This window comes from Tympanuchus pallidicinctus, unplaced genomic scaffold (assembly GCF_026119805.1).
Source record: "Tympanuchus pallidicinctus isolate F22 unplaced genomic scaffold, pur_lepc_1.0 scaffold13, whole genome shotgun sequence".
Lineage (NCBI taxonomy): Eukaryota > Metazoa > Chordata > Aves > Galliformes > Phasianidae > Tympanuchus > Tympanuchus pallidicinctus.
The window spans coordinates 18,969,896-18,995,450 of record NW_026294648.1 but is presented as its reverse complement, the minus strand read 5'-3'; the positions used below and the strand labels follow the sequence as shown (position 1 = coordinate 18,995,450).

At 40.7% G+C, this 25,555-nt stretch overlaps 1 protein-coding gene across 1 annotated transcript; it reads right to left on the bottom strand.

The window, feature by feature from the left end:
- Positions 1–422: 422 nt before the first annotated feature.
- LAS1L (LAS1 like ribosome biogenesis factor) lies at positions 423–21,363 on the bottom strand. Its single transcript, XM_052672795.1, is given in 14 exon segments — positions 423–810; positions 7,733–7,874; positions 8,375–8,751; positions 9,327–9,462; positions 10,486–10,701; positions 11,700–11,785; positions 14,258–14,367; positions 15,725–15,771; positions 16,793–16,990; positions 18,187–18,268; positions 19,967–20,036; positions 20,216–20,341; positions 20,962–21,294; positions 21,296–21,363. Coding segments are annotated over 14 exon segments (2,082 nt in total). The 3' UTR covers positions 423–719.
- Positions 21,364–25,555: the final 4,192 nt, after the last annotated feature.

Here is a 25,555-nt window from a genome sequence, read left to right as displayed (position 1 = left end):
CAACTCCTAATTTTTTACAAGTAATTGTAGAAGCTGCTAAGCAACAAGAACATTTAATACAAGTTAACACAAAGAAAACTGAACTCAGGGAAAAAAAAGCTGCAAATGCTTGTTCTCATCAATTATCTAAAACAGCAACCAAGTCCATTTCCACATGCTAGCTTATCATGCTAGCTTTACAGCAAAGAGACTTTTCAACCTCAGCAAAGTCATGAATATAAATAACACCAGACAAAACTCACCTGCGTTTGAAATCGTAGCTAGATGAAAATTATAGCATGACCTTATGCTGGCTAAATAATCCAAACTAACAGATGACAGTACTGGTGTCACTGAAAGGGAAGGGCTCTCAGTATTATGACCAACAGGAACCAGCAGACCTCTTCCAGAATATCCAAAAGAAAAACAGAATCCATAAAGAATTTTGCCTTCAGTTAGTGATATTTATTAACCACGAAAAAAAATTAACAAGGGGTTTCCAAAACATAATAACTGTATTTCACAAGCATCAGCTAGAGCTAAAAGTTCTTGACAGTGGTTAAGCAGACAATAGCTACAAGCAGAACAACATGCTTGCAAAACTGTGATTTTATATGGTAAAAAGTAATAAATCCTCATAGAAAAAAAATCCTGGAGTGGCTACTTCCCTGCCACCATCACAAGTTCCTCTCTGTCACTTATCTTGTGCAACATTGAAAGCTGCAGAGCAATTTTCTGTCTTAGAAAAGTTGAAGGCCACTTTTTATTTTATGGAAGTCATTCTGGGTCCATAATAATCCTCCTGTCACAGGAACATTCAATTCTGCAGAGCTGTGAGAAAAAAAGAAAACAAATAAGCAGTGAGCTCATATCAGCCAAGTAATTTTGATGCATGTTTAACTTACAAAAACTTAATTTTCCCTTTTTAGCTCTGAACATTTACCTACTGGAACATCTTAGTTTTTAAGCAGCTCATTCAGGAGAAGGCACAGTCTAAGGTAACACAGATACCAAAGCACAAACCAAAGGAAAGAGCACCACTTGCTAACTAAAGTGAGGGAGCCACGATTCCAGAAACCACCACAAATCAATTTTCATCTGAACTGTCATTTGCTAGGTAGGAGTATCAGCTAATCAGGAGAAAACATGCTAACACAGCAAGTAGGCAACATAAAAATAGCCTGTCATGAACTACCAATGTTATAATGCTCTTATGTTTCCTCACAGAAATTAGCCATTCCTGCAGCTTAGTACAGAAGTCACAGAAAGCAGAGCCTTCACAGAGCCTAAAGGAAGTTACAGTTTTATATCACTCCCAGCATGCAAAGTCATTTCCAGTTTTAGAAAGTGGTTCATCCTTAAACAGGCGCGAAATCTCTTCCTGGCAGAAGTTACCAAGTAGGACTGGTCTCACAGATGCCAATCGCTCACTAACACCAGCACACCAAGGAACAATTATTTTTCCACAGCATTCCCAGACAAGGCATTCTTAAAATTCAAACAGCAGGTGAAGAACAAAGGTAAGCCATTCCCTACCCAAAGCTTTTCTACGCACAGCAATTTAAACCATGACTTTGTTGTTATATGGATCAGATAAGGGTTCGTTTTATTATTTCTGTTTTACGAGAACGGAGAAAACGAAAGCTCAAATTTAACAATAATGTGTTTTTAAAGGATCGACTTCAAACCTGATATCTGACAAGGAAGAAGGAAAAAGGGAAAGTCTGCTCCTCCTCTCCATGCTTTTCATATATGCTCAAGGAGAGCTCATGCTGCCCCTGCCACAACCAGTCATCCTCCAGGACAGGATTATATCCCCTTTCCACCCATCTTTACCCTCCAGCACATACGACCCCTTTCATCCACCCGCTTACACATTTCATCTTTAGGACAAAAAAAAAAAATCCAGCCCTTACCCATGAGCACTGAATGATTAATGCAATTTCTGAAACATCAGTAAAAACCTCTTGATTCAATCCCTGAAGCCACTGCATGTCACCAATTTCCACTCTCAGGAAACAAAGTCATTTCCAACAGCCACTCTGTCCCTACCATCAAGTAGAACTGACACTGGGAGTAAAAGGGCACAAGAGCTTACCACCAAAAAAAAGAAAATCCACATGAGAATGACAGCAGCTGTTCAAAGCTTCAGAGGTTGCTGCAGTAACCAACCCTACAGTAACCCTAAGCACAAAACCTGAACACCAGAAAAACCATGAAAGAACAGTCTTTTGCATCCAGGAAAGAAGGACCTGCAAGTTTTTCCCAAGTATCAAAACATCACAGGAATTTGTGTTTCATGTTAAACCAAAACTCGAATCACAAAATTACATCACATTTCTGCAAACAAGACTGAGCTCTTGCTTGAGAGTTTTATAAAATAATTTGAAGCTATACAGTAAAAAAACTCAACGCCTTTTCCAAATGATCAGTACTGGAATAACTGCAATAGAGCAGAAGCTGCCGCTCAGAGATGCACAGACAGACAGTTTGTCCTTTGGGGTCAAAACACCTCCTGGACACCACTTGCTCACATGAAACACTGCCAAGGGCCTTGTAAAAAAAAAAAAAGCGAGCACAGCAACATCACAGATGTCACACCCAGAAAGAATGACCTGATGTTGTCTGGCTGTTGGAAACTACCCAGCATTCAGCCTGCTAACAGAATAGTTTTTGGTCCCTTGTGACTCCTACTCCTCATTACTCTTGACTTCACCTGTGTCATTCCTAGGACAGAGACTCGAGACAGACACTGATATCATCTCTGCCTCTAAAACGCACTGCATGAAAGGCATCAAGAACAAGCTTAGCACAGCAGAGCAACTGCTTTTCAGGAATGACGAAACTAGGCTACTGCCAAAGAGGGTAACAAAGTTATTTCTTGGGATTCAGGGGAGAAGTGCTTTTTCCATAATCAATGCTACCTTGTCTTCCAACCACTATTTTTTTTCTTTCCAAAGGATATATCTGCAAAGACAGATAATAGTGGAATACAGCATCAAAATTCATTGGGTTGGGCTGAACTGACATAGATTGAAAGTTATTTTGCTTTTTTTCAAGATTCAAGCTATTCTGTTTTGGAAACAGCAAGCTTGTCTTATTTCTGTAAAGCAGTCAATCTAGAAACTACCTAAGACTCTAGCTGGAGTGTTAGAAGTTAAGCATCCTTTAATAGCAGCACTGAATGCGTGAGGGATACTGTCCTCCTATCACACATACCTTGCACAAAAAGGTCTTCTCAGAGGTACATACATATTTCATCCAAAGACTCCTGAAACCTTATCTATTCAGATGCAAAGCCTGGCAGAATCTCCCATATCTGCTCAGTACAAACACTCACCCTTCCATTATCTACACAAACTACACGGACACCTCGTATCAGTCTTTCGCAAGATCTGATGGCAAACCAGAAAAACTGCACAAGTCTACCAGAGGCCAAACTGCAACAAAGAACAAGCAAAGAGGAGCAGGGTAAGAACAAATCGCAACATAGCTGACAACCTTGTGAAAAAAAAAACCTTTGTGGATGCTGAGGCTGTTTCTTTAATCTCAAGAAAGGCACATTTTCCTATTTTCTGAACCTCCAGAACAACAGTAAAAACAGAAGTGAAATGCATGAGAAGGGCTTTTGAGTGTCTCTCAATATTGGGTTCATCTTTAACAGGTAAGAGAGGTTGCCAGTGATATAGGTTGATTTGTTTAGCAACAGGGATTAGTGCATTAGTTTAAGAGCCAATATATTAGTTTAGCAAAAGAAATCCACAACTGACAGTTCTAAAACTTTCCATGTCAGTTTCAGTGGGTGAACAGTCTTGTTTTTCCTCAATAATTTTGCACTGAGGACATAACAGAATACTTTTGTATTTTGCCTCATGAGAAGTACCAGAGTCACAATACTTTTATCTTTTGCCTCAAAACATGCAAGGCCATTTTCTTCCAGTTCCACAGACATTGTTTTTAAGAAGTGGTTCACTATGGCCTAATAAGCAATGGAAATCTTCCAAAGTGGGGAAGGAGGATGGAAGAGGGTTAAAGGTTTCAGTGATGAAGCGGATGGTGAAAAAAAGGGAAGAAGTAGGTGGGCACATGGCCAGCCTAGACACCACTGAGCACCCAAAGGGACACTGGCACATCTACCAGCCCTCGAAAAAGAATGAAGATGTACACCAATGAACTGCACAGCTGTGCCTGAGCTGCTCAAACATAGAACCTGAACTCGGAGGGGGTGCACTTGCCTGTCAAGTTGCCCAGTAGGCATAGTGAGGAATAAAGGAACGCCGCTTTCTAACACCACATTGGAGTTCAGACAGTTTCTTTCCTGGATTTCTGATAACACCAGCTGAAGTCTATTTTCACAGATTCATAGGAATTATACAGTAAGAAGTACAAACCTCAGACAAGGGCAAGCAGAATTCAGCAGATGTTACGTAACATAGGTGTTGCATTGGTTAAACACATCATAAGATTACTAAAATGCTCCATTCTCATCTGTGGACTTGGTGAATTAGGACTGCAGAAAAAAAGTTGCGCTTCTGCTACACGATTTGTGCCTCTTTCAAACCCTTTTTTCAAATTTTCTAGGAAACTCCGAATGCACTTCATTACCTTGATTTGCTGCAAGTCTGTGGAGCCGAAGATACAGATGGCCCTGACTTTTAGAAAGTGCACATCCTATTGATGACGTTGCAGGCGTTTTTTCCCAGCACCTTACAGACAATTTCAAAGCACTGGATCTACACAGTTGCAGAGTCTGATCAGCCAACATCAGAGACAGAATGGTACTTTGACAGAGCATTTCTGCTTTTGATCCACTTGTCTGCTGTCAGGTACAGAAAAATCTCAGCCACAGGAGGGAAAGGAGAGCATGATAGTTGACAAATATGTGAACTCTCCCACTTATTGAAAATAGTGATCCCCACAACTTACATGCTTCCACGTTTGCTCTCCAAGTAGACAGAACTAAATGACTGAGGAAACAGCACAAAACCAGTAAGAAACAATGAAACATTGGCACTAAGAAGTTTTTTTCTTCCCTAATCCCATGCCCTTTGTGGTTAACTTGAATGTCCTCAAATATACTACTGATAAGTGGAACTAATAACATTCCAAAAGACAGTGTTAACTGTTCATACAGATGCCTCAAACTTTTTTGGACAAAAATAGTTAAATGCAGGGCCATCTCAGGTCATACGTTATTACTGAAACTGCATTGGCAGTTTATTCCTATTGTCACTTTCCACTGAGAAAGCAAGAAGAAAAGCAGGCACAGATCTTCTCATCAGATCACTGAGGTTGAAAGGAACCTCAAGACTTTCTAAAGGCAATCACTCTGGTTGGGTCATCAAGAACACGTTCCCTCAAGACAACATCCAAGTCGGTTCTGAATATCTCCAAAGATGGAGACCCCAGAAGTTATCTAGATAAATTATTCCAGCATTAAATAGCCTTAAAATTCAGAATGACCCAGCTAAAACAATTTACTGGCAACTAAACTAGCATGCACTTCTTAAAGACAGGAAATGTCATCTTCATGCAATCTCTCCTCCTCTTAGAGAACTCTTTTTTATGATTCAAATTTGTTCCAGGCTTTTCAAAGCACTTAACCCTATTACTGTGCTGAGATTCAATTTCTAGGAAAAAAAAAACAAAAAAAAAAACCAACAGTACTCTAAACCAGGTCATTGCATATTTCTAATGCCATTATATTTCTACTGTTTTTAAAGGAAATCTTTAAATGAACAAATTAAGGCTCTTCTTTCCTCCATTGGGGAGTTCTACTGTGAAGTTCTGTGAATAACTACCATTAATGATCTTCAGTGGTTTCTGCTGAGAGTCAGCTCATGCCTATGAGCAGCTTAAATCATGCTCAACACTGCAGCAAAGTACATTTATTCACACTGATTACTGACAGCCAATTGTTTGGTCTTAAGGGGAAAAAAAAAAGAAAAAAAAAAAAAATCACATGCAGTAACATCTAAGACATTGCTTAGAACAGAACTTGCTAAATGCCCCTTCTTATATTTCAGCAATGAAGTTCTTTTCCTCTGTAGCCATTTCATCATCCATTTTGTTTCATATTTAAGTACAAAGAAACAGCATCTAGTGTGGGGAAGTCTCTGGACTCTCAGGACACACTGGAGACACAGCAGCACACCAGTGTGGTTAAAAGCTGTTAGTCTGCTTTATCGTTAAGCACTACTCTATTTATACGCGTTAACAGAGCATTCTACAAAACACTCTTCAACCCTTCACACAGGCACTTATCCAATAGGAGCCATCAGATGTTCTTTCTTCTTCTAAAGGTGTCCTTGGTTCTCATGCTGCTTATCTTGCTCCACAGCTGCTGCTCTGAACAGTTTTTCTTGTATTCCCACAATCCAGTAATCTATGCATACGACTATTTTCAAGATAATATAAAAGGAGCCCACAGCAAGAAGAAATTGGTATGACTTCTACTACTTTAAGTGTCCAGGTTTACACCTTCACAGCATACTTTTGATTTGCTTGTCTTGCTGCTACCAGTAGAACTCTCAGATTAGCAAGACAATTATAAATTGCTTTATGTTTCTCTGCAGTAAGAATTAAAAAAAAAAAAAAGTTATGTTACATGGGCCAGGCAACACACTTTGTGCAAGTCTGCAATGCAGCAATTAGTAGAGGCTCATTCTGCTTCTGTAACAATCAAAGCACTGCACTGCAGCACAAATCAGCTCTTACGTCATTTCTTCTTGAAGTCTGCCACGTTCTGCATGTAGCTTTCCCTCTTCCTGCTTTACTTATTATGGAATGCATGGAGAACAGAATACCATACATAAAAAAAAAAAAATGACCCCCTCACTTTTTATCACAAGATGCTTAGTGCTGGCTCAGGCTTTTTTTTTTTTTTCCCCTAGAGCGAGGTTTATAAAACAGCTTGTGTAATCAGTTTCACCAGTGGCTAGTTCCATGGCAACATCAGCAAAAGCCTCTTAGCAAAGCATCACCATACTAACTGCACCCTCCTTAGCTGGACAGAAAGGGCTCATGTCCTCCAGGGCAATCTACTACTTTGCACTATAAAATAAAAAGGCATGATCTCCTAATCATAAAAATATGAACAAACTACACCAACCACTCTGTCACAAATTTCGTAATGTCACCAACCTGTTTCTCCATATATGCACCAAATTATTAAGCAATGCCTATAAGACAAGGACTAAGAAACTGGAAAAAAAACCCCAAAAAACGATAGAACAGGACATGTCCTTCCAACTATCCATTTGTAGATCCCAAAAGAAGTGTTTCAGCACATGTGAACAAAAATTTGCCTCTCCCATGAACAGAAGAGCTGTGTGCCTTAGAAGCATTTCTGATCTGATTACCGGAGGAGTATTCTCCAAGCATCTCCAAGGTAAAGGCCAAGGTCAGGCTGAAATTCATATTTCACCTAAGCACAAGAACCTTTCAGAAATCATCAAAAGCTGACAGTCCTCCTTATAGCAACATTCTTTGCTCTTATGTATACATACCTACAGTAAGTAGACTACTAGGCCATTACATCAGCACTACAAAGGTCCTTCCTTACACATTACTTGAAAGATGCACACAAGAGCAGTCAGTAGATACTAGAAATACAGGTGAGTATTTTTGTCAAACTACTACAGAAGTAACAGTCTGAAAACCAGTTCTGATTTTACACATAGCAGTAAAAGGCATAGATAAATAAATACATTTCATAGTTAAGGGACAGAGTTCTGCCCACACCACTACTCACTTTGTAGTGGAAGACTTCCACTCATCTTTTGCTGGCTGATCAAGCAGAGACATCATGGAGTAATTATCCAACATGAGACCATCAGGGTCATCGGTCTGACCGGGGAGTTTCCCAAGAGGAAAGTCCTTCCACTGCACTTCATCTGAGTAAAGATACAGTACATAAAATAGAAGTCAAAGCTTTAGACTTTAAAAAGCAAGACTCACTTCAAATCCAAAAATACTGCTTCATACAACTCAGCAAAAATGAATACTCTTAGGTACTAAAAAATAATAAACTGAACTACAGTTCTAATTAGTTTCCTTTACAAGCTTATCTCTTTCAAAGAAAGTCACTGTAGCATATGCCACAGTACGAACACATCTGGAGAACTGTGAGGCAATGTCCATTAAAAGAATCCTCAGATCATTCCAGAGCAAACCATACTATCTACCTCTCTCCTTTAAAGATACTTTTGTTTGAAACTGACATACTGATTTCCACATACCAACTTAGAAGCAGTAACAACGTGCCTTTGGAAAAAAAAAAAACACAGTAGTTTAAGAGCTTTTAGGGAGAGATGGTACTTGCACATAAAAGATAGACTGGATAAAGCAGTTACAAGGGATTTGGAACATTAAGTCTTATGAAATCACTTTTTACCTGCAACAATCTGCCAGGCAGACCCTTGCAGCTCTGCTTTTTTCTCAGCAATAGCCACCATGATATTAGAATGAGCAAGTCCTTCCAAACAATTTGTTTCAGGTATCTCTTCTTCCTCCTCCTCTACCTCCTCTACACCATCATTTCTCTCTTGTACATCATCTTGTTTCTCAATAGTCTGCCCTTCATTTTTGACCTGATTTTCTAGCCTAGCCCTCCACTGTAGGCTCTCTATAGTATAAACTGGCTGTTTGCTGCAGTCCGAAGAGAGGCCTGGAGTGGACAAAGGGCCACCTTCTTCCGTGTAAATGGATGTGAGATAGAGAAGATTCTTTCGTGAAGAACGTGGCAAACGAGGTCTCATGCTTGTGAGGATCCTAGAAAGGAAAGGAGTAATATAAAAGTCTCAAAATCAAAACAAGATTCCAGATAGAAGTCTACAAACAGAGCAGCCTTTTAAGTTTAAGTTTCCTCTAAGACAGCACAATCTTATCTCCACTAAGAGGCAAATCTGATTACTCCTACAGAGCGGATGCTGGAATACACTCTGTGATTAAAATTAAGGACTTAGGATACTTTTAACTGAATTTTTGCTTTGCTGTTCTCACGTGAAAAAGCTGCCACACACTAAAACCCATACCATGCACATAAGCAATCACCTCTCTGCTGCTACCACTTTTCATCTAGCTAAGCTATTTATCATCTTTCAAGGCAATTTTCACTTTCATTTTGAAGGCAAAATTCTTTTAACTTGTCCTCCATCTCTTTGTAGAATCTCCAGGGGAGATGAGCAGCAACAGGAGGGGTTTCACATACATCTGCCATGATTCTGCTAGATGCAAAGGAAGGGAAAGGAACACAGCCATAACTCATCATAACACAGGAGATCTGTCCAAAGCTGTTACAAAGCACTGTTTGCTGTCCCTTTTCTAGATCACAGAATCAAACTTACAGCTGAAGGAGGTGTGGGGTTGCCCAGCAGGGAGCTTCCAAGCAGTTATCCGTCAGTCTTACCCACTGCAAAGGAACTTTTTGAAGGAACAATTCCTTCATGTGTGCTCGTTTGTTACAGCGACGTCTTTTCTTCCCTTCAAAGAGAAATACAATGCTGTCAAACTTCATAAAAACACACACATCATCCCTGTGGCTTTTTACTGGAGCTCTTATCCTCAAACAAGCTGGCATTCTAATTAAAGACCAAGACCAGATATGCTGACAAAGGATGTCAAGACCATTATAAGGGACTTGCCAATACACTAACAGCTAAATCAGCTTCACAATGTGGCAACAATGGAGGGGAAGAGTTGTTCTAAATATTCCATCCCACATAATCACAGAAACACCAAAGTTGGAAAAGACCTACAAGACCATCCAGTCCAACCATCCACCCATCACCAATAGTTCTCACTAAACCATGTCCCTCAACACAAAATCCAATCACTTCTTGAACACCTCCAGGGTTGGTGACTCCACCGCCTCCCTGGGCAGCCTACTCCAGTGCCTGGCCACTCTTTCAGATAAGCAGTATTTATTTCCTAACATCCAGCTTAAGTCTCCCCTGGTGCAGTTTGAAGCCATTCCCTCCATTCCTATCACCAATTACACAAGAGAAGAAGCCAACCCCCAGCTCACTACAACCTCCCTTCAGGTAGTTACAGAGAACAATAAATCTCCTCTGAGCCTCCTCTTCTCCAGACTGAACAATCCGAGCTCCTTCAGCAGCTTCTCATAAGGCCTGCGCTCCAGACCCCGCACCAGCTTTGTTGCCCTATATCCCACACAGGCAAGCTACAGAGCTGTGTTTGTACAGCACTGCTATCTCTTACTGTGCAATGGACTGATCTTTCATAGGAGAGACTGGATTTTCACATCTTGAGGAAGCCACAGCTATATTGCAAGAAAAATAATAACTTCAAACTATTGCTAAACATGACAGAACTACGCTGCAAGTTAAAAAAGTATAAGAAATGCAGTGATGACAGCAGTCAATATGAAAAGAGTAATAATTATGTTATTACACTTCCAGTCTAAAGGACTCATATCACTCTCTTTATTCCTACAACGGCACAGAAGAGCTGCTTACTTTGTTTTGAAATTCCAGACATACTCACCACTGTTAACTCTAGCAATGCTAGTCAGCATCTCAGAAATCCAGTTGATCAGGAATTGAGACTGGAGTTCTGAAGAGTCAGAACATTCCTTCAACTTCATGAACATTTTGTCTATTAGGGTCTGTGTAAAACTTCGGGAAAGGATGCTTGTCAGCAATGGCTGCCAGAAGCAGTAAAGTGTCTGAGGAATTTTGAACTGCCATACCTCTTTATTTGCTGCAATAATATGTGAAAAAAGAGAAGCCAAAAATCACTGTTTTGGTTTTTTTTTGTGAGCTGTTGGTGTGACTTTGTCTCAAAATAAAGTAGTTTACACCGATATTACTATTTTGTTTCTTTTTTTCTGGGATCATCATTGAATGCACAGCTATTATTTTCTTTCATTAGTAAATTAAGGTAAATTAAGGTAAGCAAACCAACAACAAACAAGGATAGTCCAACAACAGCAAAAAATACCATGGTAAAGCACAGGAACATCTACCTCTGCTTTACTGATTTCTTGCCATCTTAAGTCCATTTGACACAATGAAGAACTATTGTGTCTCAGAACAACTTGCTAAGGGAAAGCAGATAGAGAAAAGCAACACAGAATCAAGGAACTCCTAGAAGTTCACTAGTGTAATATAGCCACAGAAGTTTGGGATCATTCTTGGCAAGTATTGTGGCTGGTGTCGAGGTATGTTTTCAGGAAGATAAACAATTGGTTAATTTTCATTGCTCCTTAATTCTTTTGCAGGAAACCCATGCAACTCCATCCAAGTGGACAGCAGCAGGGATCTATGATGCACTTAATAAGTGAGACTCAAAAAAAAACGTGTATATATATATATAAAATATATATAATATATATATTAAAAAAATATATATATATAATATATATAATATATATATATATATATCAGATTCATAGCTTCAGTACAGAAAAGCAACTAGAGAGAGCTGATTAAATAAGTAACTATTTTGGATATGGGCAGAGAAGCAAGCAGCACTCAGTGCTGAAGAGTTGTGCTTCCATAACAAAGATTTATGTAAAAGAAATGGCTAGATACGTCCATAAAGGGGTCTATAGAAAAGCTCAAAGATGTTTAAGGTCACAGGCAAAAAAATTATGCAGAGAATTACAGATCTCAATATAATGATGAAAAAGAACAGAACTGATTGTAATATTGGCTATGTGCTTTTAACACAAGTCACATGGTTCCCAAAACACTCACCTTCATACTTTATATTTAACATCTTCAGACAATCTGTTGTTGGAATGAGAAAGCCATCACTGAGAAGAACTTCAGCCACTGTCTCCCTAGAACAATCACAAAGACTAATTGATACCATTTAGTCCTTCACACATCAAAACACCACTTGCACCAGTTCTGTAACATCTTCATAAGCCAAATATAACTGTGAAGTAGCTTGTTTTAAAGCACTAAAACCTGCTGGTTTTGTGTTGGATACGTCCCAGTGAAACTTGGAAAGATGTCCTGGTTTCAGCTGGGATATTTTGGCTCCAGAGGAAAAACAATGTTGAAAACACACCAGTGTTTCTAATTACTGTTGAGCAGTGCTGTACAGAGCCAATGACATTTCAGTTACTCAGCTTCTTGTACTGTTGCACCTATGAGGAGAGCTGAAGAGGCACAAAATTTGGGAGGGTACAGAACCAGGACAGATGACCTAAAATGATCAAAGGGATACTGCATTCCATACCACAGCATGCAAATAAAACACTATACATATGAGAACGGGGGGAAGTTGGTCAAGCAGCCTGTGCTACTCGAGGACTAGCTGAACAACAGTTGGTGGGTGGTAAGCGATTCCTTGTGCATCAATTATTTTGTATACATATTTTACTATAACTACTATCCTTTTTCCCCCCTCTTTTTTACTATCTAGGTAAATAGTAAATAGTTTATCTCAACACTCAAGTTCTTTGTCTTTTTTTCTGATTCTCTCCCTCATACCATCAGTGTATTTATGTTGCTGTATAAGTATCAGTGGAATCTCATATGAGAGAGTCTCAATTTCAGTACAGCTGATATGCTGTTACTAACAAACAGAAGTGGTACACATAAGAATCTTTCTGGTAGCTGCTTTTAATCATTCTGAGGTCTGAAAGAAAACGTATACGTGGTTACAAAAAACTTGAACATAGGCACAGCTTTCCACTGACTATAAACAGATCAGCTTGTGTTCTTAACAACTTGCACCTGGATGCAGGAATAAAAATAGCTTAAGCAGGCGCTCAAGGATGAAGTATGGGAGCAAGAGAAATCTTATGGTTTGCTCTAGCAGCTTGAGGCTTTCAAACAGCTTTTATATCCCCCTCCATATGAGTGTACTTATTTTCCTGAATGTACATCATGCTCAGGCAGCTCAAATTGCTCATACTGGAATTTAGCGTTTGTCAGTAATGACATGCACTATAATAGCTTATACGAAGCACTTCAATGCTTTGTTCAGATGCAATATGTCATTTCAACTGCTACCACTCTGAGAAGTACAGTGCAAGTCTTCCAGCAGCAGAGGACTTCAATAGGAAATTTGTAATTTACAGCTATCCCAAAATATTTTGGTAAGTAGGTCTTTCTGAAATACAGGAAAAATCAAGTCCTTTGATCTGAATTACCAGCTTGGAAGGACACAGGCATACACACTGCAAAACCAACATTGAAGTACTTTAACTACTCAGCCACAGTAGCAGTTTTCCCAAATAAAAAGATCTACATGCAGGTGTTTTTTGTTGATATAAACAGAAGCCATTCATCAACACATTACCACACACAGATTTTTTCCAAGCTAGAGATGGAGTTGAGGTTGGGATGTTACTTTTCAACTGCTCTGTGCATCTGCCAGACTAAAGCTTTTGTACAAACAGTCATGCATAAAAGCCTGCCAAATTCCAGTTACACCACCCTGAACAGAACAACATTCCACTGGAGTAGATTCAAGCAGCTTAAAGACATGTCTAAATTCAAGCCTGTTAAATCATTACAGAGGTGCAAAACTAATTGCAGGAAAGCAAACTTGCTTGCAGACTGGCCAGATAACACCACAAGCAGGCCAACACAGATTCCTCCCAGCACACCGCTCTCAGAAGTATTTGTTATTTGCTGGAGAGCATCCTTCACAAGTGAGGAACCAGCCTTATCAGCAGAGAAGATATTTACCACAAGCTGTGACAACTTCTAGCATTACACCCGATAGCTTCTTAAATTAACCAGCAGCTCGTATGACATACATGTTCACATTAAAAGCATTACGAGTTACAGCTCAAATTTAAACTTGACTGTCTCTCCCCTCTAAAGATAGACTGATTGTGTTTCTCAGAGTGGGACAGAAACTCCACGCAATTTTATACAGCAATAATAAAGTGTCAACATCTTAGGTGTCAACATATAGGTCCCAGAGGCCCTATAGTGGGGGAAGACTATAAAGTATAGAAGAGGCAAATACTGCTGTGCAATTTTGAAAAATCCTGAAGGTTACTGTGATATCGAAGTCTACATAGGGCTCTTAGGAGAGCTTTTGAATGATGAAGATGCTGACACACCTCAGGGTCAGAACAGCTAAAGACACAGAACACATTGCATGCCTTTAAGACCCGCATGCACAGGAAACATTCATTATGAGAGATTAATAACTTCGTGCTCAAAGGCTTTGAGGCAATCAACAAATTGCTTAAGGAACAGCTGAACAACACAGTGAACAGGTAGTGAGAAAGGTCTGCAGGTGCAGCTTCACACTCTTCCATCTCAGTTAATTTTCAGAGACATACCTGTTCTCCTGCATTAAGTCTTTGATCTGAGCCAGAATCCAGTCCACTTCTGAAGAAGAATTAGACCACAGTTCCCGAGACTTTGAAACAGACTGGACTGCCTGCATAACCTGAGCAAAGGAAAAATGCAGGCATTAACGGGAGCCTGCACTGACCCTAATTGCAAAAGCTCTCCCATTCCTATGCCTTAACAGCTCAGTGAGGTGGATTCACCTTAGTTGTGGCCTCCAAAACAGTCCTATTTTTGGATCTTACTGTTGCCTCCATTTCACTTCCAGAAAACAATTAATATGGAACTCCTAACTATAACCTTCGCTCACTACACATTCTTCTCTTCCTTCCAGTCGGAAGGACCCCACAAAAAATAAGGCAAGAAACAAGGTTGTTGAACAGCACACACACACACAGAGTCAGCCAGAACAGTTAACTGGTAGGGCTTTAACAAATATTTTACTAGAATATAGATCCACTCTAAAAACAAGCAATATATCACATCCATGAATACAAGGACATAGCAGTACAGAAAGCAGCTTATCTGGATTGAATTAATAAATTAACATGTATTAGAGACTAAAGCAAGGGCTTGGAACTTAATACTGCTTGTTGTAACTTGTGTTGCCTTCAGGTCTTGTGTTTTCTTAACAGTTGTAAATGGGATAGAGAGAAACTGACATTATCTAAGCCCATAGATCACACTTAAAATTTGCTTCAGAAAGCTTTAGTCATTAAACACTCCTGAGAGCACTGACTTGTTAGAAGCTGAAATCAAATACCTCTAAGTACAATTTTGATTGCAACTGTTTTTTCTTGTAAATGCCCTAACCTACCTAGAGCTAGGGAAGAGCGAAGAAAAAAGCTAGAAAGAAGAATGCAGAAAGTTTTACAATTTGGAGTTTCAAGAATAAAGCAAAATACAGGTTTCCTCCTTCTACACCATCTCTCTTCTACTCTGCTACCTCACGTTAACCATAAAACAAAGCATCCTGAGAAAATTATCTAAAAACCTAAAAACAAAATACCTTTGAATTTGTGTAAGCAGTCATTTGTTTCCCTGCCCAGTAACGGAAAAGAAGTTTCCCCTTCTTTGTCAAGAATAAGGGAGAGGCCCAATACACACTTATAATTTGGTGCTAACTAAGCTATATTACAAATATACTTTATTAAATGTCTTTGAAGTGAGATGTATGAAGGAAAACATGAGCCTACCACAACAAAAAAGTTACATAAAGGAAAAGGAATAAGAATCCAGCAGCAGTTTGACTACAATAATACTCTCCATTCTGATCTCATAGTTGAGCACGGAATATTTGAAGATCAAACAACTGAAACAGTGGGGATGAATAATCAACAACCATTAGGATCCCATTAGAATCCAATACTGAGGTATTCAAAAAGCAGGAGAGAAAGAGCACCTCTAAAACACGTTCCCATCCAAATAAAGGGAGAAGCAGACCAGGCTATGCTTACCTGAAACTGCTCATTTTTGTAGGATATCAACACATCTCTGACTTTTTCTAGAAATAAACATATATATACACACACTTAAAACAGGGAATGGGTCAACAGTACAGAGCTTTGTCAAGCATAGGTAAGCTGCTTAGCTCGGCAAATGCATGCTCAAGGAAGACATCAGTAGAATGAAATCATAAATCCTGGGACAGAAAATACTGAAGACTTCTACCCAACTCCCAACAATTTCCAGACTTTCCTAGTACTGCAAATTTTGGTCTAGGAGTTCAGTATTTTATCATTAGCAGTGGCCAAGGAGAAGTAGATAAACACAGTCAGCTTCAAAAATTCCTTGAACAAATCAGTCTAGGAAAAAAACTTGTGTCTGAACATGAACTGCCTGCAGGAACATAAGTCACTTCAAATCCACCATGACGTGATTGCGGCTACTCACAAACCTACCATAGCCTGATGGATTAAAATCCTGCACCACCTCAATGAAGTCCCTCCTCCATCTCTGGGACCACTGACTATCCCTGAATTAGCACTGTCTTCCAAAACACATCAACAGTCGGGTATCACAGACACCTGCTATCAGGATGCCAACCACACGATTAAACTTCAGATGCATTTTAACTGTTAGACCAATAGATCATTGCCATTCCATTTATTTTAAACTTATAGACCAGCAGGTCTACTATAACATTGTGTTTCTTTTACTCAGCAGTTTGGGGTACAGTGTTCTTTTTCTTGCCTAGAGTAGACAAGGAGAAGAAAAAACACCACAAGCTTGCATCTCATCCAAACAAAACTGTGGCTGTTACAACACTAGAACTTTCACAGCATTCAGTCTTAAACCACCATATTTTAACTGCTGCTACTGATTACAACATTGCTTATTCAGTGTCATAGAACTTAAATCACCCTAAAATCTACTAAGGCCCAAACAGTAATCCCAAAATATGAGCTGAATGTACAACTTTAGCCACTGTACAGCCTAGAAGATGACACTTTAAAATGCTCTGCCAGCACAGGTTAAAGATTTAATTTTTTTCCAAATTTTTTCATTGTTTCATGGACACCTACCATGGAATTCCTTATGTTTCTGACAGACCTCATGCTGTGGGGTTTGAATCTCCCATGTGTCACTACCCAACTCTGTGTTTGCCTCCATCTCTTCCTGTTCCTCTTCCTCATCCTCCTCTTCACTTTCCTCACACAAATTATTGCCCAACTGACGGCTCCAATATGTCTTTCGTAGCCAGTCCAGCACAACATCACAGCCTACAGGAGAATATAAAACATTCTCTTCTCAGTGACATTTACTTTTTTTTTTCAAAAAAAAAAAAATACAGGTGGCACATTGCTAACCTGCATTGTGCTTAGAAATACTGCTAACAAGTTATGAATCTGAAATCACATACAACTCCGTTAATAAAAATATGAATGAATTAAAAAAAACAAAAAAAACAAAAAAGCTTCAAGCCCCATAAATCCTCGTAACACCTACAACACCTTGCTTCAGTCAAGCAAGGCCAAATTGAAGTGGAAACTAAGTTCACACAGCAACATTCTGGTGAGAAGATAAGTCAATTCTTCAATATCTCAATGATCAACACAGTATCTATAGCAACGTCACTTTTTTGTATAGATATTACAGTAACCATACATTAGATAGAACAAAAAACTAACAACTCTTTTATCCCACCACTATTTCACTGGTCAACTCAACTTAAAGACAATGCTGAATATGATTAATCTGGCTCCTCAGTGCTGAACTCCAAATTCCCAGGAAATGTTTCAAGCACTATGAGCTGGTAATTTACTCAGGCTTGCAATACTGCTTGCAATTCTGCATTTCCCCTAAATTCATTTAACAGTCTCATGTACATCCAAACCCTTAGGAAAAGCATATACCTCCTTCACTGACATGGACTTCATGTGCTGTTAGAAACAATAGCAGCAAACTACTATTTCCAGTATTTTTTTCCAAGTGTCTCAGAATACCTGCCCTGTGATGCACCTCTGCGTGGAGCCAGCAAAGTAGAATAACATCTGCAGTGGCACAGCCCATTTCCCATTTTCATCAAATGGCATATCATTCCTTTCCATGTGAGGAAGAGAACTTTCAGTCCTTTCTGAAAGCCTAACACTGACTATCTCCCAAGAACTGGGACTCTGCCTCAGCACTGCCAGCAGCAGAAGACAATGGAGAGTGAAGAGCAACATTTCCTTCTAGTTTTCCTGTCTGTTCTCCACCAAGCATACTTCAGCTACCCTCACAAAGTACACTCCCCTAGGTGTTTCGCATTACAATTCTCCCTTCCAGGTTGAGCCTACAGCCTGCTAGGCAGAGTCTCAGTAGAGATGGTTGTTCTCCTCAGAGCTCCCCATCTGCCTGCTGGTGAGGGTACCATGTGACAGACATCACTAGATATCACTGGAAAGGCCCATCCATAATGCCCATAGGCAGTACTCACCCTTGCGGCACAGAGCCAAGCGGGGCAGCTTCCCATGAGTCAGCTCATGACGGAGGTCCACAACCCAGATAGGGATATCCACCTGCAAGAGCAGTCACAGGCATCACCACAAAGCTGCAAGGAATCACGCTAAATCCAAATACAGCCCCACAAAGCCACAAATAACCTCTTACTGGGTGGGAATAGCACTTCTAAACCACCTCAGCATGGTACTTCCCAGCTTCCCCCATCAACAGTGGGAAAAGATCCCTCCTCTGATTCTCCGCCCTCCTTTAACCTAGAAACCATACAGATGTGATTTTACAATTTAAGTTCTCCCACTTTTCCTGTAGAAACAGCTGCCTCTCCAGACAGAAGTACTGTGTAGAGCTGTATAATATACTATAATGCCATAACAGGATAATAACACGTGGGTGGTAAAGTCTTCAGCTACAGCAAATAAGAATGAACCCGCACAGGGCAGCCACAGAAATAAAGGAAAAGAGCTACTTAATTTCAAAAGGACTCAGGTGGGCAGGAATCTCCAGCAAAAAGAACCCTCACCTCCAGGGCCAATTCTTAAATAACATCAGAGAAGGGGTGGAGCCTGGCTCCATCCCTTCCAGTCACTCAGCTACACCACATACATGTGAGCTCCCCTGGGTTGGCCCTACCATCCCAGGTGCTCCATCATTGTTTAAGACTGTAACTTAGCATTTCCATTACATAACATAAGTCAGTTTTTATTTAAATTAATTAAACAAGCTAGACAGTATTTGCATATGAAACACAACCATGCTATTTAATTTTTTTCTTATAGCTATCTGACTATTAAAGACACCTATCAGTAAGTCTGATCACTGGTAGAAAGTGAGTAAAAGTATCTTCCTTAAAAGAAGAAAAAAAAAATGAAAAATCCAGAGTTACTTACTCCCATGCAGGAGTACCTAACAAGGTTACACCTACAGCAAGTTTTAAATACCATTTGTTTTTCATATTCAAAGCTTTCTGTTTCAACTCAGAAATGATGGTCAGTACAGCAAACATTAAAAGGACTCAAATTGCTACTATAATTACATATTGAATCTTTTCTTCTTTGTATTGAACTAGACAAACTCACCAAAAACAACTGAGACTAGCAAGACAAAAAAAAAAAAAAACCTAAAAATACAACTAAGCACTTTTAATATAACCTTGGTTCTTAATAACTGAATTTAGAGAGCTCTTTTTCATTACTGTAATAATAAAACCAAATAACATACCTGTAGAGTAGCATCATTTACATCTAAATCAAGACTTTCAATAAAACTTCAAAGTTCATCAACTCTCTTTAAGGCTTTTATAGCAGAAATGCTAAGCCATATCTGAAAGCAGTAATGGAGCACGTGCTGGGAAGGCAGGGCCAGCCCAGGTGTATGCAATGTACCTGAATAACAAGAAGGGGTGGAGCCAGGATCCATTGTTTCCCAGCCCTCATTTAAGGGTTGGCAGAGGAGGTAAGGGTAACTCAGTAGATATCCTTGTCTACTTGAGGGTTTGTTTGTTTGGTTTTTTTTTTGTTTTGTTTGTTTTGTTTTGTTTTTTTTTTTTTTTTTAAAGGTGAGTAGTTGTGGGTTTTTCCTTCCCTTGTATCTACATTTATAGCTGTTATTTTTGCTGTACTTTCTCATTGTATTACTTCTTTACTGCTAGAATGAACTAGACTTTATATCTTTAAGAAAAAAATGATCTACTATTCTTAATACAAAACGTGTACATTCTTTATGCATGGGTTACTGATTAACTTTCTTTAGATATTTACCTCTATAGCTAGTTTTCTCAGAGGAACACTGACCATTTTCTGTTTTCTTTCTGTGATCAAGTTGACAAATCTGCATGTAGGTGATAGAAAAGATAATGTTTACGAAGAGCAGTAGAGAAACTTAGAATCCATTGCACAAATTCCCCACAAACTGTACAAAGCTAGAGACCCAGAGATCTGAAATCAAACTACTCAAGTGGAAAATGTACTCATCTTTTTCTTACAGAATAAAGGCCTTCAGAGTCCTACCTTACAAGAGCTAGTCCATATGAGAGAATAAGCTCATGTGATCTTAATTTGCCAGATGAATCTAGGACCTTGCAACGAATCAGTTCAGCAGTGCAATCTACTGCAAGAGGCATTTTAGGGCCATACCTAGAGAAGAAGGAAAAAAAAAAAAAAAAAGCAGTCTTATAAGACTATACCACTGTCCCCATCCTCCCAAAAAAGGCTTTGTTTTTGTAATACATTTCATGTTTTTTAACACCAGGAAGCCTGAAGGTGTGCATATAGAAAGACAGCAAGACTCCTTCCTGAATGCTTTACTGTCAGTGGTGCTTATGTTGCTACTCCTACATGCATTAAATAACCTCTTATATACCAGGTACGTATTCTCACAGCATGAAATTGCAGTGACTGGACTGGACTCCTTTATGGAGGTATAGGGTGAACACAAATGGAATGAGAGGATGTGGGGTCCTGGGATGCACTCAGAGCAGTACAGTCTCAACGGAAACAAGTCTACGAAGCGGAGGGCATGCAGGGCTTCTGCCTTCCCTGGAACCTACAGACCGAATATCACAGCACGATCCATGCGTGCCTGGAAGCTCCAGCAAGAAGAAGGCGCCCTGTAGGACGCAGCCCCTGCGACGTGCACGCGACCGCAGCCTCCCTTACGGACATGGCACACGAGGCCGGGACCAGCCAGGGGCAGAGCCGGCACACTGGGCTTCAGGCTCACAGAAAGCAGCTCTCCGCCGGAACGCAGCCCGTACCGGCTCTTCCAGGCCGACACCCGATCCAGCGCCTCCTGCTGCAGCCGGCTGTCTCCGCAGTACAACCCCACCATCACCTGGTCCCATTCCGCCCTTCCCCTCCACGCCACCACAGTTCGCAGCGGCTTCAGCCGCTTACGGCTGGGGGAAAAGGACCGCCTGCCGCAGCGCCACGCCGCCCCGCCGCTGCCCGCCATGGCGCGGCTCCCGCCCGTCCTCCGCGCTGAGCTTCCGCTCCTGCGGGCGGCGCTTCCGGGCGAGGCGAGGCGGGGCTGTGGGTGCGTCCTGCTGGGGCTGACGGACTTGAGAGGGCTGGGCAGCGCTGGAGACTGTGCGCCAAGCTTTCGGTTGGCCCTTCTTTCTTTCCTTTTGGAGGAAAGTGGTGAGCGCGAGAGTCGTCATTTCTGCAGCCGACTTCCATCCGGGATCGGAGGAGAAACAAGCCTTGGCACGAGGATGACTTCTAAAATTGAGGAACTACATCAGCACCTCATTCGGCGCCATCAGAAAAGGCTGGAAGCTGCGACTTGGTTGCACACTCATTACAGTGAAGAATTACTGCCTGTCCGCTACATGGACAATCCCATTGCCTGAGTGAGGCTTGCCTCAGTTCCCCTGCAGCCAGTGTAAAACTCCTGGTAACTTCCCTGAATGCAGGATTAAGCACAATGAGTACAGGCTGCAGATGTTGCTCTGTTCTTGCAGATATGCAGTGATTCTGAGCAGTCAGAAAATCTGTGCAAGCACAAAGCAGTGCAACATACTGTAGCATCCTTTATGCGTTTTTAGGAACTAAGCTGCGTGGCCTTGCAGAATCACATGCCTCAAACATCTACAGCTGTGATCTGACTGCCAAAGTTCTTCTTTGATAGGAGTGCTGAGACGGTTAGTTATGTAATGAACTACTGTAGGACCAAACATTTCCACTGCCCTGTAAATACCTGTAGGACAGCCTTAGAAGAAGAAAATCTGGGATTTGAGAAATACAAGAGGCACAGCTGGCATCTTGCTGTTGGCTGAAGCAGAATAACAAAGTGTAGCGAGAGAAATTGAACTTTTGGGGTAGAAATGAATCAACTGATAACCAGTGCCTCTTAGCCCAGGCATAAGAAGACATTTCAACTGTGGAGTCAAGTGGTAGTTTAATATCTGGCATATCTTTGAAAAACCTTTTCACTCTTTCAGGGTTAAGGTAATAATATATGGAGAGGTGGGCTGCTTTCCCCATTTTAGGAGGTGATCTGTAGTATTCATCATAGGCTATAATCCCACTTTGAGAATTTATGTCAAATCCTGTTGGGGGGGTTGATGGAGAGGTTTACAAGTTACTGGCTGCAAATTTAGGAAGTGTTTCATTGTTTGTTTTCTGCTGTGCTTTTCTCTGTGTTCAGCCACCCCCTCTGGTGTGCATCCATCTTTCAGTAGATGTTCCGTAGGAGATGTTTTCTGCATTTGAGGAGATCAGCTTTCAGTGCTGCCCCCAGGAGGGGGTGCTCTCTGAGCGTGTACTGCAGAGTCATTTCTGCACAGGAAGCTCACTGTGAATGTCAGAATGGGGCATTTCTGTGCAATGTAACTCCGTGTGGGTCCTAATGTACCTCCTGTCACATCAGTTAGTGTCTGCTCTTATTTGTCATGAAACTAGTATTTACAGCTGCAACGTTAAGGCAAAGCTAGTGTGAAATTGTAGTTCTGCTGGATCTGCTCTTGCTGAGAACTTGGCACTGGGCTTAAGGGTTGGATTGAATGTATATCTGAAGACCAGCTCAAAGAAAACTGCATGGAGTTAAGTTTCAGCGTCTTGTACGTGGTCTGGGTAATGTAGGTGTTACATTGTTCTTGAAGAAATAGTCTGGTTTCATGTAAGTTAAAATGCTATATATAGCAGGAGAAAAATGACTTAAAAAAACACAATTAGCTTAGAGAATAGACCAGTGAATAACCATTCCATTCAGAGAATGGACATCCAGCCAATTTACAATGTGCAGAAGTCAGAAATCTTCGTGCTGCATACTGGAATTGTCTTTTTTTGAAGTTTGTTCAGTCAGAAGATACTTCGGATAAACAGCATTCTGCATGTTGGTAATATATCAATCATAAAATTATCTCAGCTCTAGGCCTAGGAATTTGAAGGTTTGGAGAATTGACTTCTTAGGGATGAGAGTGATTATTAAAAATCCATTTAAGTCATAATTGTCATTTGTGGGGGGAAAAAGAAGGCAACTTGTGGCTGTCCTGTAGGAGACTCAGAAGCCTTTAGGGCTGCCCTAATCCATAGAGTGTGCTTCAGCTGTGCCACAAAGCAAAGAGAAATTTCTAAAGGATGGATCTGTTGCCAAGGTAGATGGTTCTGTTTTGTGCCTGCCCCTTTGCCACAAGGTTAGCTGGATCACTTTGAATACAAACAGGAAGCAATTTCTCACTGTATTGTTTTCAAAGTGTAATACCTTCTGTTATGTTTCTTCACCTTGAACCAGATACACTTACAAGCCATAGACCTCCTGAGCGTATTGAATAAATGGAGGGCTAATTCAACTCCAGCAGTGTGGAGAGGCTGGTTTCACTGACCTCTGTGAAACTCAGACAAACCTAGTTGTCAAAACTGGGACACTGCTGTTAGGTCCAGGTCCCGGACATCCTGAATTTAGGCTGCTTTACTATTGGTTGTGTTATCCTACCTCTACCCAGAGATGGGTATTTGAGAAAATTAAAATGGTCATTTTTTCGTAGTGCCTGTTCCTTCCACTAACTTCTTTCAATTGCAAACATGGTGGCAACACAGATGCAAAGTGTCAGTGCCTCCGACTGTATTGGTTTCTTTTTCTAAATCTGTTCCTGTCTATCTGCTTTTGAGGTTTTTGAGCAAAGATCTACAATTTCAAAAAAGACCAAGCACAGTCATGGTGCTCTGAGACAGATGCTATAATCCAGGTGATTTTGCTGAGTGACTGTCTCAGCCTTTTTGCTTTTCCATTTGGAAGATTTCTTGGCCTTATTCAAAGCTGCTGGTGTTGCTGATGTTGTATGAATGGAGAGAAAGATGATAGAAATGAAATTATTTGCTCCACCTTTTCCCTTCCTGATTTGTTCATCTAGTTCTTGTGGAATGAGACAGAAGGAGAGGGCGGGTACAGATGAAGGAGAAAGAACACTGTTGCATCAGCTACGATTCCACGACTTTTATCAGTTGGGACAACTGTGGCCTCAGGTAAGCTGTTCATTTTCTGTCTTCATTTCTATTAGCTATGCTTGAGGCCTGGCTAACCGCTTAGAGACTCAGCAGGGATAAACAGACATGCCACTTATGATCCAGTGAGCTCCAAAGAAATACTGTTTGGGCTTAGGACAATTCACGTTAGAGTTAAGACAGCAAGTCCTACCACAGGACAGTGACTGGGAGATGGGTATCTCTCATTTTGGAGTTATGCACTCTTCATTCTGAACACAACGTTCTATTTTCGAAGGAAGCCATCGTCTCCTTACTTAGGCCTGTTTCTAAGAAGTAAATGGTTATGATCTGCTAAAGGGTTTCATAGAGAGGACACTTATGTGGGGTCAGGGGATGTCCTTTCTGCTGCTTTGTGGCTGTAGATGTAGGAATTCACAGCCAACACAATACAAAGGAATACACAGAAAATACAAGAAATTAGAGCGAAAAGTAACTCTGTGTAAGTCTGTGACAGCTGACATGATGTCAGAGAAGATATTTATCTGCAAGAGTGGCTAAATGTAAGACTCTCATCAGGATCTTTGCATAGTTTGAGCCATTAAATTCTTGTGCCATGGTAAACAAGGAGACAAGACCTAAAGAAATAAGAGACAGGGTTCCTGTTGGGTCTGTGCCACTTCCTTGGAGCAGGGTGAGTGCATACAGTCGGCTGAAAAACTGGTTAGAAATTTGTTTGTGCACTCTGCTGCTCTGGTCTTTGTTTCTGTTTGTTAAAAACACCATGGACCTGTTACCAGTAAAAAATCCAGTCCTCTTCTGAATCAGCACAAATTCTTCTTACTCAGTAATATCCTATTGCAGGCTAAGTGTATTTTGTGCTAAAAATAAAAAAACTTTGTGGGATTGCCTCTCCAGTTTCATAAGGTACTTCAGATATGTATATAGACTGGGAGAGGAACTTGAAAGTAGTCCTGCTGAGAAGGTCTTAGGGGTATTGGTAGAGGAAAGATTTAACATGAGCCACTGGTGTGCTTCTGCAGCCTAGTGTGGACTCCGAGTATAGGAAATCTGCATCCTTCCTCTGACCCAAAACTGGAAATGTGGCCTCCTCTTCCTTGGAGTCCATCAGCCTTATATATATACTTTCAATCCCATCTGTGTGGCACAGTTTCTGCAGCCAGAGAAATTCAGAAACAAGGCTTTTCTGAGATCTGTTCTGTGATTCACCTCTGCTGGGGAGGGAAGAGGTTCTTCTTCATATCTGCAGCCTGGAGGATTGTATCCTAGTGCCTCATCAGGCTAAGTTTCTGACTTCTGCCTGGGCAGCTGTACTAACACACCATGTGTACGGCAGGGGGCGGGGGGTGAGGATACACTATTTGTGAGTGAAACTGGGAGAGACCTCCCTTCAAAATATGCCTTTAT